Source organism: Simochromis diagramma, unplaced genomic scaffold, assembly GCF_900408965.1.
Source record: "Simochromis diagramma unplaced genomic scaffold, fSimDia1.1 OVJJ01000321.1, whole genome shotgun sequence".
Classification (NCBI taxonomy): Eukaryota; Metazoa; Chordata; class Actinopteri; order Cichliformes; family Cichlidae; genus Simochromis; species Simochromis diagramma.
In genome coordinates, this window is record NW_024386772.1 from 10348987 (window position 1) to 10362757 (window position 13771).

Sequence of the window (13771 nt, forward strand, 5' to 3'; positions counted from 1 at the left end):
TCCAAGTTAGAATTTATTTCAAACTTGAAGGACAAGAAATTATTTTTTTTTTTACATGAATGTTAAGGCAATTATCACACTTAAAATAACCTATGCAAAAATGACAATAGTTTTTCCAAAAAAGGGAGGAAACTTATAATTTCTGATTAAAATGTGCAGGGAATTAACTAATGCAAAATAAGCTATTATTCAGAATTTGGGAATAGATGCATGCAATGATAGTAGAGGAAAGGAAAGCTAACTAATATAAACTCAAAAAAAGAATATATATATAGAGAAAGACACAGAGCAGGCTATGCATTATGATAATTGTCATAATAAAGCCACTAATTATAATCACTTATAATATAATATCATTTAATTTTTGGTGGGGTTATACATATTTATATGCACTTTAACAGTATACTTGTATTATACCATTATATATCATGTTATTACTTATTTATTATATAGATAATGTTAACATAGTGTTGTGCCACTGTTGTATATGTGGTATGTTTGCTAGCATCTTGGTCCACCCATCCTTTGGTCAAGTCAAGCTGTTAAAATAACAAGTAAGAAATCTCCCACTGTGCAGTATTTTAAATTAATCTACTGTCTTCTATTTTATTCATCAAGCCATAATGTAATTGTTACTTTACTTTTACCAGTTTGTGCCAGTTACTGCAATTATCTGGCAAATAATTATTGCTCGTCAGAAAAGAACGACCCTAATGAATATTATCTGATCGGCTGTATTGAATTATTGCCTAAATTTGTTTATGCAAATGAAAAAAGATATGCACATTAAATACTTTTAAATATGATGTAATCACATAACACAGTGAGATCATATATATATATATATATATATATTTTTTTTTTAATTTATTTATATTAGTTATTTTTAACTAATATTCGGCTAAAAATATATTGCAAGTTTGTACTTTGCAAAAAATATTGTAGGTTGAAAGTAATCATTTAAACAAAATGCTGGACTTGATCCCAAAGGTAATGCAAGCAAACATACATATAGTGTGACAATGTCTTATAATAATTATTATTAAAATAATATATGCATTATTATTATTATTATTATTATTATTATTATTATTATTACTATTCTTATCATCATTATTATTATATTGTTGTTGTTGCTATTGGTTACTTCCTGTTCCTACTTCTTGTATTTCTTGTGACTCCACGTCAGTGTTCTGCAACAAAAAAAGAAAAGAAAAAAAAATCTCTCTTAAGAACAACAAAACAAAGAGAGGATATAATAAAAAAAAAGTACAAAGGAATCTTCCTCCTCACCGGTACAGCTGAGCACCTGCTGACTCCGTCTCGGTCAAAGCCAGCCTTGTTCGCCAATGGTCCGGCTTCACCTGTCATGTCAAAACTGGAAGTGTTGGAGACAGAAAGAGAAGGAATAAAGACGTGAACCTCTTCCCAGTTACAGCACAGCTCACTTTCTGAGTGGGTGTCAGACAAGCTCTGATGTTCAGCCTGGCCTTTTGACATTTGGGATGTGTAGGCAGAGACCTGTTAGTAAAGTTAGTCCCGACAGTGGGACATATAGCAGCAATAGGCCAAATTAAACAAGGTATGAAGGAGACTGGAAATTGGAAAATCACACAGATTTCTTCTCAGTCATAGTTACTATGTGAGAGCTCAGTGGCAGCGCAAGCAAGCAAGTCTCACCGTTTACTGGTTAGCAGTGGTTGTCCTTCAGTCTCATCATGTTCTGCACGATTACCAGCAGCACCTCCAGTGTCCAGTTCGCTGAAGATGAAGAAGCATTCACAGCCATTATCAAATGGGCGTGATAAACCCTCAGGGTAAGCTACTCAATTCTCTATAAAGTGGTGCATGTGTACGCATAAATGTTGCAAAACTGTCTGTTTTTTCATCTTTATTGCCGTTGGTTACATCGTTTTATAAACGCATGATGGCATGCAGTTTAAATGTATGCTGGTTATTATTTTTGTATGTTACTAACACCTTTGATCATCATAACATGCAAACAGCCTGAACCGAAGCTATTACAATCTCTTAAGATCTAAAACAAGAAACAAAAATGTGTTCTGCTTTGATTTAAATCATCACAGACTTACCTAATGTTTTGTCCTTTGTCGCTATTCACCCCTCCTGGTTCTTTCTTGAAGTTCCTGAAGGAGATAGGGGTTATGTAATAGTACACACTGAAGGGAAACATAAAAATATGATAGAAACTTGCACCCAACCAGAGACAAAAGTGTACCTGTTCATAGAGCGGTGATGAGAGATTCTGCTAACATTGTGGGTACTGATGTCTCCACTGCAAAACAAATAATAGATAAGGATGCCACAAGAAAAAACAACACTTACTAGACATAAACCTCAAGAACAAAATAGGCTCTAGGCACAATAACAAAAAAACAAAACCCAATTCTCATTCTCACTTTTTAGTTAGCTGAATTCTCTCTGTGCTCAAGTTGCGGTCCACGCTGGGGGATTGAGGAGTATTGACATCAGCCTCAGTGCTATGCAGACAAAGGTAGCTTTTAGCACATTAGAGTCTAGACTTCACATTGTTATAAGAAAGCACAGACACAGACAGTGTCTGGACTGAAAGATTAAAAAGAAGGTTATAGTGGATAAAGTTTTAATGCTAAAGTGACAGGCTAACCTTTGAACAACTACACATTCAAGTGCAGTGCCTTGCTCATTATCTATACGCTGTCCAGGGGGAGCTCTGCAGAAGAGAAGAATGGCAAAGAATACATAACAAAGTATCCAAGAACAATAAAAATACAAAACAGAAGCAATAATTAGAGCCTGATAGAAATTCATTGTCACCAAGCTGTGGTAAAACGTCACTTCCTTCATCGGGTCTTAAAAGAAGCATTTTCTAAATTAACACCGGTGACATCAACGGGCATCCAGTTTAAATGAGTTTATTTAACATTAAGTGTTAAACAAAGTACAATGATTATTGTCAATGATGTGGCCCTTTTTAACTTTTAATATTCATTCATTTTTATATGTTAAGTTGGAGGCACTGAAGGGGATTTAACTACCTGTAACACAAATACATTCACATACTTTCTGGTAAGCAGGTAAGCTGAAACATGCAGTATGTTAAAAGTAAGACAGACCTAGTTTCTTGTCCCTCTCCTGTCTTTTGGAGGCAAGTCAGTAGGTACATTATAAACCCAGAAACACTGGCTTCACTGTGCTGCTGCCTGAACAAAAAGAAGCATAAAAAAGTTATTAATCTTTGCAAAACATTATATAAGTTAATCTGTAACATGGCAATAATAATTTGATTTTTTCAGGCCAAGGCCATAGAACTCACTCCAGATGTGCTTTCCAGTTGTGGAGAAGAAGACCAATCCCAATTATGATTATGATTATCCCTAGAATGGCTGGTAAAATGTAACCTGTATTAACACAAAACACTTGAGTTATAATTCATTCACATCCATTTATAGTACTAACAACAGCTATGCAATAAAGCAATAAAATGAGCACACGGGATCCACTCACAGATGAGGGTCGGCAACGCCTGTGACTCGTTGGGATCGGTCTTAATTGGAGCTGTGACATCAGCTTAAGAAAAGGAGATGATTGATTTGTGCAGTATATTATGTAAACATGAGGCATATTTTTTTTAAATTTGAAAACATTTATTAATGTATTCTAGTATAAAAATAGGTTGCCTTACCGATAATTTTGAAATGGGTGCAGTGTTCTTGGACAAAAGGCTTTCCCTAAAAAGAAACAGAGGAACGAGTTAACATTTTAGATTTACCCCTAAACAGGACTTTCTCTGATTTAATTCATACAAGTACCTTCCTCAATCCATCAGGAACTATGCTTTGAATTGTGATGTCTCTGCACTTCACTGTCGTCACTGAGTTGTTGTCCATGTGTACAACTTCAGATGACAACCTAATGAAGGGTGGATTCTGCAGTTCAGCATGGCCAATACTTGTCTGTTGGGAAAAGAAAAAGAAATAAACGTCAAAGGTGGAAAGTAACAAAGTACAAATACTTTGTAACAAAGTAACAAAGTACAAAATACTTATTACTTATATTATACTGTTACAATTTTCAAGTATACTTTGTGTATTCATTTTTCTGACCCCTTTTTACTTTTACTCATTACATTTTAACACAAACATCTGTACTGTCCACTCCAAACATTTTCAAAACAGGCTTGTTACTTTACGCGTAACACATTTGAGGGAAATTTTCCCAGTCTGATGGGAAAAAGACAATCATATTGGTGTAGCTATCACACAGGGATTTGGGGAAGAAATATATGCAATTTATGCATCATTTATAAATCTACTGGACCTTAAATTAGAAATGTTGTGATTCTTTTCTCCTCACTGCGCCACTACAAGCGATTTTAGGGTTCCCCCATCTCCCGAATCCCACTGTAATCCCCGACTATAGTCACTGTTCTGTTTATGTATGGAGGCAAAATAAAAAGAAAAAAAGTCTGCATTCACATGTACTAATATTTATTTATTTATGTATTTATTTATTATTCAAAGACCTGCGTTTTATTTTCTTACTATGAGTACATTTGACACTTATATTACGTATTTAACACAGATCTGTGTATTTCTACAAAACCAAATAATATCTACTTTTGCCCCCTCTGATGAAAGTTTCGCTGCCTTTGTACGTAAAGTAGTGGTTTACACATTCACTTCGCAAGCTTGGGGGCTCGGCAAATCAAATAGATCTACCTGTTGTGGTGTAAAAGGGAGAAGCCTAAAGTGCTTTCACTTAAAGTCTGAAAGAGGCCAACCTACCCCGTTGTCGTAGACATAAATCTTACTTCCCTCGGGAAGTGATCCATGTTTGAACGTGAATCCACCGAGGGTTTTAATGTCGGCACAAGAAGCATTTATCTGATGACATGCTGCGAGACAGTAATTAGGGAACCGTAAAGTTAATTGTATTTTAAAGTTAAGCAAGAAGAAAATGAAAAGCAAACGGAAACATTAAGTAAAGAACCAGGAAACGATGACGCAGATGTTGCGAGAAGAAAAAAAGAGTGAAAATAAGATATTGGTTATAAAGAAATACGTATTTACAATGCTGCATCACTTACCTAATGATTTCCCGGTGAAGAATAGAATTGGGAAAATCAGGCAGCTTCTAGTAAGCATTTTTCGAAGACAACCGAACCTAAAGCAGGAAGTTCGTACAAGGAAATTTGAAAGCTCAAAATCGAAATTTAACCAAGGACAACTATTTTTAGAGTTAATCGCTGGCGGCGCCTTAAAATACACACAAAAATTTATAAAGGCCAGACGGGGCTTTTTGTATATTAGACACGTACCTTCAAAAAAATCTTCTCGATCGCTTTGTGTAAAAAAAGGAAGTTCTAATCGACCCGTCGTCCACTTTTACACTTCGAACAAGACTGTAGGCCAACTTTAAACCACAGTACAAGTTGCCATCAAGTGCGAGATTTACCAAGAATCTGTCCCCACTGACTTCAAGACAAGGAAGCTCCTTCTCTGAGACGGCATGCAAAGCGGAAGTAAGGTCGCCGAGGACTAGTGAGTGTCAGAACCATTATCCAGGATGAAACAACAAAGATCTGTGAGTGTTACAGGAAGATGGCCACAACTGATCATGCGTTTAGTGAATACCTCAAACAGCAGAAACCTGAAAAATAAGGAACAGGAAGTGGAACCATCATGGGTGGACAGGCCCCTGTATTGCATCACCATTCGAGAAATCCTACGAATGGCACGAGAAAGCTGAACTGAAAGACAGCACAGACACGCCAATCATGGCAGCATAGGAACAACCTCTACAGGCCGTAATGATATATGTAGCCAGACCAGAGATAGCAACATCAAAAAGGAGGAACAAAAGGAGCTAGGGAAATACCAAGGGCTGAGAGAGAACTAGACAAGATGTGGAACATGAAAGCAACAGTGACCCCAAAATAAGAAAGTGCTCATGGTCATGGTATTGAGATTTAAAAAAAAAACCAGTGTTTCTAAATATATGCAGTGATTGAGGGGTCTAAGGGTCTTCTTCTGTGTCTGAGTGTAAAGTCAAACAACTTATAGTTCAGCTAAAGGTGTTAAAGTGTTTTTTTAATGTACGTATGGTTATTTTTGAAACTTTTTAGCTCTTACTAACCTAAAGTATCTGTAGTATCTGAGTCATTATTCATTGGTGAAAGTGGTAGCATTCAGTAAATAGAAGGACATAATATCCCAGCTTGAAATTTGATCTCTTTGGGACCATATTGGAACTTATTCCAGCCCAGAAGTGACCTGAGACCCTGGGCTGAAAAACAAAAATCTAAACAAAACAAAAACAGACCAGCAAGGCAAATTGCATTACTTGGTGAAAAGGTTGTGTGTGGTTAAAAAAAGAACCTTGCAATTTATGTTGCAGATCACTTTCTTTGAAACTGTGAAATATATAGTCTCAGTGGAAGATGCACTCTCTGAGTGCCCTTCTCATTTGTAGTTTTGCACACTAAACACAAGGGGAGGCCCTAGCCATGTGGGTCAGACACACTGAACAGCCTGTCGTGAAGTGACATGAAATCACCACAGAGGGTTACTTTCATTATAAACAAAGCTGAAAAACATAAGACATCAAACATAATTGCTTACATGTTATAAGTCAGTATGAGTTCTGTATTTTAGCAGGATGCTTTTACCATACAAACAGATACATTTGAAAAATTCGTGGCTAAAGTTATCCTAGTGGAATCTTTGGAAATTGTTAGTGGATGGAGTCCTCCCAACATATTGGAACCATGAGACAACAGAGGCCTCAATAAGGCCCCTGTCATTTCACTTTCATGCAAACACACAGAGACACGGTGCAAAGATAAAGCAGAGGCCGCCATGGTGCAGCATGCTTCATTTGCACTGCATCTTCTCTGGTCCACCGAGAAAACACAGACTATATTCTGTGTCACTCGATACGGGCCCCTCTCTCTTTCTCTCCCTCCAGATCTGTCACCTTCTACCATCTCCTAACCTCTCTTTCACCCTGCTCCGTTTATTACACGGCAATAATTCGCCAGCATATTCTAGCAAATTTCAAAAGCACTGTGGAGTTTTCACCTTAAACATAATTATGACATTGGCTTCAGTGTGGAAAAATCTAAAGTGACAGTGAAGATGAAGAAATTTGCTTATTAGCCAGTTTGGCGTAACTAACTAGCTTAACTCTGCATCACTCTTCATCACCTCTTGACTACATCCTTAATGAATAAAGATGACAGCATCATAGCGGGCATGAATGAAAGAGTAAATGAACTTGGCTCAGCTCCCTTTGGGGGGAAATGTGTAGAAGCGAACTTGTCCAATCATCTGATCCATTTCCCGTAAATATCAAGTGACAGTGGGAGGGGTTGGATATTCTGCTGTCCCTCTATATCCATGGAGCCTCTGCATAAACACAGCAGAGCAGAGATGACGCAGGACAGCCTGCAAACGCACACAAAGCTACAAACATGGCCATATGACATGGGTTTGCTCTTACAAACATCATGCATCTAGGTCTGACATCTCACTGAATAGATTCCAGACAGTTAAAATGGGATTTTTAGTGTGAATCAGTGATTACAGTACTGCTGCTTGAGTCATCTGACTGCCCGTCTGAACTTTTCCCTTCTTGCTCCGTTCATAAAAGCCGTGATGAGAGATAAACAGCTTTCATCTTGCTGCATAAACTAAATACCATCTCTTCTGTTAAGGGTAGCTCTGTTTTGCCTCTTTTTAGCAGACTGTTTTCAAGAGCAAAAGAAAAGGTGCAAATCAGCCTAATTAAAATGCAGTTTATTATTCTAGACCTCGGGTTAAAACAAAAATCTGAGCACACTATGGGGTGTGTGAATTGTGGAGTCAAAGCTGAGGCAAAGCGACATCCCAAGAATCCTGAGTAGGTCTGAAACAATAGCGCTGGCTGCTCAGTACCCCACTTGTGTTTGCATAGCTCCACAACGGTTTTAAAATACCCCCACGGTAAACCGAAACAGTATATACTATATAGACTAAGAGTAACTGCTTTTAAGACAACAGTATCATGTTCGCAATCTTACTAGTTATATTAGCCAATCATAGTTTAAGATCACAGACATCTACATGGCATTTTCCATTTTCCTGGGTTTAAAGGGGAAAGCAAAGAGTCAGCAGGGGTGTATTCACATAAAATGGCAAAAAGTATCATCTCTTATTCTCAGTGCAAGACCAAGGGAGAGCAAAGTTTGGAGAACTAGCATGTTGCGCTGGGATTGCTGCAAAACTTTAGTCTGTCCATTTGGCTCAGTGTGAAGCCTGAAACCCCCACTGGGACAGGTTTGATATCACAGAAGGAAATCTGCACACTGCCAGCACATTGCCAGCACACCAAACACCTCAACATCAACACATACTCCCCTACAGAGAAATATGTGCACAAATATGACATCCATCTCGTTATTTACAGTGTAGTTATGTATCACTGTGCTCTGTAATACACAAGCATGCAACGAGGTTACATAATGGCACTTCAAAAACCAACAAATGAACAATTATCTAAAGTAAATTTGCAAATCTAAACAAATATTCTTCACATGTGAAAGGAATGAAGCTGTCACTGGAATATATGACTACGCTTAATCACACGGCCTCACACAACGTTCTGCACACCCAAACCCACTTTCTACAATGTGCGCATATTAAAGCCCCTTCCACAGTCAGCCAAAACCACAACTCCCCTTTGCAGAGTTTGGTAAGATCAGGCACAGCAACCTGATCCTACTGAGAAAGTCTTATAAAAGGAAGCAAATAAAATGATCCAATAAAAAGCACCTCTCCTCCACACTGCCAAATCTCATATATCTGGCAGATGTTTGCTTACATTTAAATCTCAGCCTGAGGGCCTATCAGTATTCTAATACAAAAGCTTAGTGGACCTGCGTTAGGCTATGCCACGCAAAACAGTCGCAGCACAGCATGCTATGATGCACAGCAGCTTTTGTTCACATGGTGCTGAAGCACATGTTGCGCAACTTGGACAGGCTCTATAACTGCAATATGTTTTCCAGCCAAATCTCCTGAGAGGGATCGCTGTCAGAAAACAAACCCCTGTTTGAGGCATGGCCTCCAGTTGAAGTTGTTCAACTCCTGCTTTTCTCTGCGTACTTCTCTCCCATCCTTACTCTGTGTATTCTTCTCCGCTTTCCCTCTCACTCCATTCACTCGATCTAGTGTCGACTCTTTGCTCTCCTTCTCCCCCTGTGTTTCTTTTTTCTGCGCTCTTCATTTCCCCCCCTTGTGATTCGCTGCTGGGGTAACTCAGGATTCTTAGTATTTGGCTGGGCAAACCCAGGGCAAGCGTGTCTTGTTACAGCAATCGAGGCTTTCTGATAAAGCTGTGCATTGTGAAGGATAATCCCTCAGAAACAATCAGGATTTTTATATCCTGCCCTCTGTCGTTTCTGTAGCCTCTCTCTCTCACACACACACACACACACAACGTCACACACAGCATCCGTACATGCACATAGTACAACACATTTCACAAACACTACCATTTGTTCTGAGACGCACACGCACATTTACAAGCACTGGCATGCACTGCACATTAAGTGGACTCCTGAGAAAGTATGCAAGAAATTCACATCAAATTACCCATTCGGTTAATTTTGTTTAGAAGCTGCTCTCTGTACTGTTCCCTGTGATTCACAACAGTATCCAGCCTTTCTTGGACACACTGTGAATGGAGTATCTGGGGTCGGGGATTTGTAAACAGGGGGCTGCTGGTTTGCTTTAAAATGTCAGTTAAGTCCGTATGTCTATCAGTGTCATGTTTGGTTAGGCCAGCTCTTGTGTAGCTGTTCACACTTGGCTGATCCTTATTGTTAAATAAGCAAAGCCTTGTGTTTGGCTGTGCTGCGGATCAGCGAGGCACTCACCTGAAAAACTGGAGAGAGAATGGAGAGTAGTACAGCAGAGCACTACATAGAAGGCACATTTTAAACCATTTAAAGTTTCTCATTAAAACCAGTGTGCCACTTGGCCATTTTCACAGCAGCTACTTTGACACGTAGCAGCTTAAAAAGCCCACATTAACATTAACAATGGATACGTGTCATTTAGATGCCTTACTTCCAGGGCTCTGGTACCTTACCGGGATATTCAGATTGAGTGGTGCTGCCATTTGTGTTATTAGTTCACCTTTGAATTTTCTCCTCTACATGTCAAATATTTATGGTGGGGAAAAAAAGCCAGTTTTCACTCTTAAGTTTTATGGTGTTTGAATAGCACTCAGTTCAGTGAAGTCCATGAAAGCAGGTGATTCACACCTTCAACAAGTTAAGTGTAACCACATTACATTTTTAACATTTTTCAACGTGCCACTTCTAGCCAGCTGTTCAATGTCTAGACAGGTAGATGCCTCTGTGATTCCTGGCCTGGGATCATCTGCCTGTCACTGCCATCAGTCCTCATTTTCCAGAAGGAGGTTTTTTCTCCTGGCTTTTCCACCGCTGTCATCTTCTGCCACCAAACCAAGGGGAAGGAGAAACATAATTATAGGACAGAGGCAAAGAGCAGAGTTGTAACTGTCAGACTGACACTGTTCGACAATTACATGAAATAACTGTAAACAATTCATCGTAAAAGTGCGTGCAGTCCATCTGTTGTCCGGTAGTGTTGGGGAGGGAGGAGAGGAAAAAGCTTTCATTTCAAGAGATGCTTGAGACACAAATTACAAAAGAAGATAAGACCATGCGACAGATATGATAATGAGTCACTGCTGTTGCTGAATATAATATCAGCTTCTTACTGTACTCTAATGAGTGTCCTCAATCTGCCAATTATACACAAGCTTTCCTTGGCAAGTGATGCTAGTGGATCAGTATTACACACACAAATTACTCACAAGCTCACCTCAGTCATAACTAGGAATTAGAAGAATATTGCCTGTGTGCTTGCTCATTAAACTAGTGGCACTAAGCTATCATCATACTTACATGCACATAAAATAGATGAAAGGATACACACATACACACTGGGGCGCGAAGACAGAGAGGCCTACACTGTACTTAGCAGTTTCCTGAGCACCAGCGAGTGCCTTTCATTTGCTCCCTGAGGTACTGCAGAGCTGCGTGACCTCAGCACCTCAGGCTTTTAATTTTCACTCATACTGTCCACACTACACTGCTTCACAAATAGTGTAATTCTTTCTCTTTACTGTTTAATCCTGCACTGACACATAGTAATCCTCTCGTATGAGATAGTTTAACAATGTTCTTCACAGAAGCCATATTAAGTAAAGTAGAAGGTGTAAGGAGTCTATGGTGGATTATGATAGCATGTGTAAGGCAAGGAGTGAGTCATGGCCTAAATGAGCTTTTAAAAACAAGCCAATGTGTGTATGTGTAAACAAACCGAACTCATACAGAGATATTATTGCATAAATGAAGGCACTGACGTGATGTATATTCCCCCAGCGTGTTTTCTTCACACCAAGTGATATCTCATGTGAGACCAGCTCCCTAGACCTGTAGTGGTGAGGTATAATATGCATCCAGTGTTACTTAACTGATAAATGAGCTGTTGCATGATTCCACTGCACGTACCAGCAAAGACTGAGTGTTATGTCACCATCATATTACCGCCAGTCGCGAATGTGCGTGCTGCAGGAGGCTGAGCGTGTTGACCTTGAAACCCAGGATCCTCCTCCCACCTTCCCACCTCTCTGCTGCGGTCGTCGTCACTGACACCTCACAAGTCTCGACTATTGTTTTTAGACGAGAGATGTTGTTTTTACATTCCAGTCTGTCTTCAGGAACCAAACACTCATCCACACGCACACACACACACTCACTTAGCATCCCTCATTCTTCAGGCTGCAAGACAAAACGGTTGGCTATCTCTATTGACAACAGGTCTTGTCTCGACCCTGTTAGATAAGTTTGTTTTATTGGAGAATGTTTTGTCAAAGTCCACCCGGCTTGTTATGACTGTGAGCTAGATTTTTAAATGTCAGATTTATCCATCTAGAATGGGCATGTACTTTAGGTTTGTTTTATAGATGACACAGATAATGAGAAACAAGTAGATCCCTGGCTGAAAACTCCTCCACCTCAGAAAAGAGAGAAGCTCCAGGTAACCAAGGGCATCCTAAGCTTAACACTAAAATGAACTCGACACACATTACGATGGGTGGCCTTTCCGATGTGTTGTGCTCTTTTAACTCTTCCTTGCTTTTGCGAAGACAATAATATGACCTTTAAAATGGTAAATAGTGGCTTAAGGGCAAGTTATAAGCTATGCGTATAATAATGCAGAGACCACATTGCTGCTTTTGAACAAATATACGTATGAGGAATCCCGTGTTCATTTATTATTTAACAAAGCTAACAGGAAAAAAGGGTCTCAGTAGGCAGGAGCTTGTTTTTTGACTCTCTTTTAATAGAGCCCTTTATAAAAGTCTCCATGTGTGGTTACCAGTTCATATAAGCTTCAAAAAAATAGTGAATCTGAGCTCCAGTGCTGTATAGTTAGGTGCATAACAGTGCCAGGATGTGACAAGGGGTGCTATCTTCATCAGCCGCCACGATTACGCTGATCTCGTCAGATATTCCATGCCCTATCTATGTGTACATATGTGCCCGACTGATAAATAAGGTATGCATTTTGCTTTCATGCATCAAAGGGAATGCACACTAACATAGGTTTTCCCATTTGGGAGTGATTGCACCCAGCTGTCCACCTGTAGGTCCTCATTAGTACTTTGTGGATCAGTTTAAGTGTTGATTTCTTAGCTCACTCAGTGAGTCAACGTGGCTGGGCACATCTTAATCCCTGAGGAGCACAGAGAGAGAGAGGGAGAAGAGAGGAGAAGCAAGACAATTTATCTAAGTGGGAACAGGCAAAGTAATGTTTTTCATAAACTCACATCAGGACACGATGTGCCTAATGGCTACAGCTTGTGCATTCACTCACTGTCATTACTATAGGAGATTTAAAAATGCGCATAGCAGCGAGGCTGGGGGGAGCAGGCCTGAACTCAAGCACACTAAAGAGCCCATTAATCCTTTTTAATTCTATTAAGAATTGGACTACAGCTGGATAAGAGGCCAGCGGAGTTCCAGAGACTAAGTCGGTAATGCCTCGGAGACGTATGGTAAATACTTAACGAAAACTCATATGCAAGGAAATTTCTTTTCCTCCTTACAAACAGTTAAGTCAATTTTCAGTCCTAAGCAGCTTTTACTTTGTAGTAAACAAAGACAGGTTACATTAGTTCTGTGAAAAGAGATATTTCGTATCTCCATTAGGCGCCAAGGGCTATTTCATCACTTCAAATATGGGCCCATAGAATTTGGATAATCTACAAATTTCTTGACGATGTTATCGTTGTCAGAAAAAAACCAAATATGATAACTTTACTCCCACGTGTACTCTATTCCTCTCACACAAAGAGATACGCAGGTGAGCTACGTGCCTTCCACAGCACGCTTATCTCTGTGTTGCTGAGAATCAGCACCGCCATCCGCACTGCCATTTTTGCTCCCGTCCAATTTCACAAAATCATAATCTTATCAAGGAATTGCCCAAAGTTAAGTATGAGGAAGAAGGAAAAAGTGGTTTTAATTTTCTTTCACAGTCAAGCGTGTGGACAATAATGGCTTTCACCTGTTGAGATAACAGTACAAATACCACGGCCAGTCGAAATGAACAGTGCTGACCTACTGTGTGCACAATTGCGGCAGTGCAAATAGCGAGGCCCTTCTGACCGGACCTCAGTAATGTGAACA

At 39.4% G+C, this 13771-nt stretch overlaps 1 protein-coding gene across 3 annotated transcripts in view; it reads right to left on the bottom strand.

Moving 5' to 3' along the window:
• The window catches only part of LOC120738867, a 24027-nt gene continuing 10256 nt past the window's right edge, over positions 1-13771 (bottom strand). The window contains exons 1-15 of one of the 3 annotated variants that reach the window (XM_040040405.1): positions 5321-6482; positions 5090-5166; positions 4788-4897; positions 3813-3956; positions 3686-3731; positions 3508-3570; positions 3317-3401; positions 3117-3203; positions 2648-2713; positions 2421-2501; positions 2240-2296; positions 2094-2147; positions 1681-1761; positions 1294-1378; positions 1-1193 (exon numbers count right to left, since the gene is read on the bottom strand). In XM_040040405.1, coding sequence (XP_039896339.1) covers positions 1137-1193; positions 1294-1378; positions 1681-1761; positions 2094-2147; positions 2240-2296; positions 2421-2501; positions 2648-2713; positions 3117-3203; positions 3317-3401; positions 3508-3570; positions 3686-3731; positions 3813-3956; positions 4788-4897; positions 5090-5147 — 1074 coding nt within the window. In that variant the 5' untranslated portion in view covers positions 5148-5166; positions 5321-6482 and the 3' untranslated portion in view covers positions 1-1136. Of the gene's footprint in view, positions 1194-1293; positions 1379-1680; positions 1762-2093; positions 2148-2239; positions 2297-2420; positions 2502-2647; positions 2714-3116; positions 3204-3316; positions 3402-3507; positions 3571-3685; positions 3732-3812; positions 4224-4787; positions 4898-5089; positions 6485-6523; positions 6534-13771 lie in introns of those variants that run through there. The other 2 variants (XM_040040414.1, XM_040040423.1) reach the window with 2 other exon arrangements.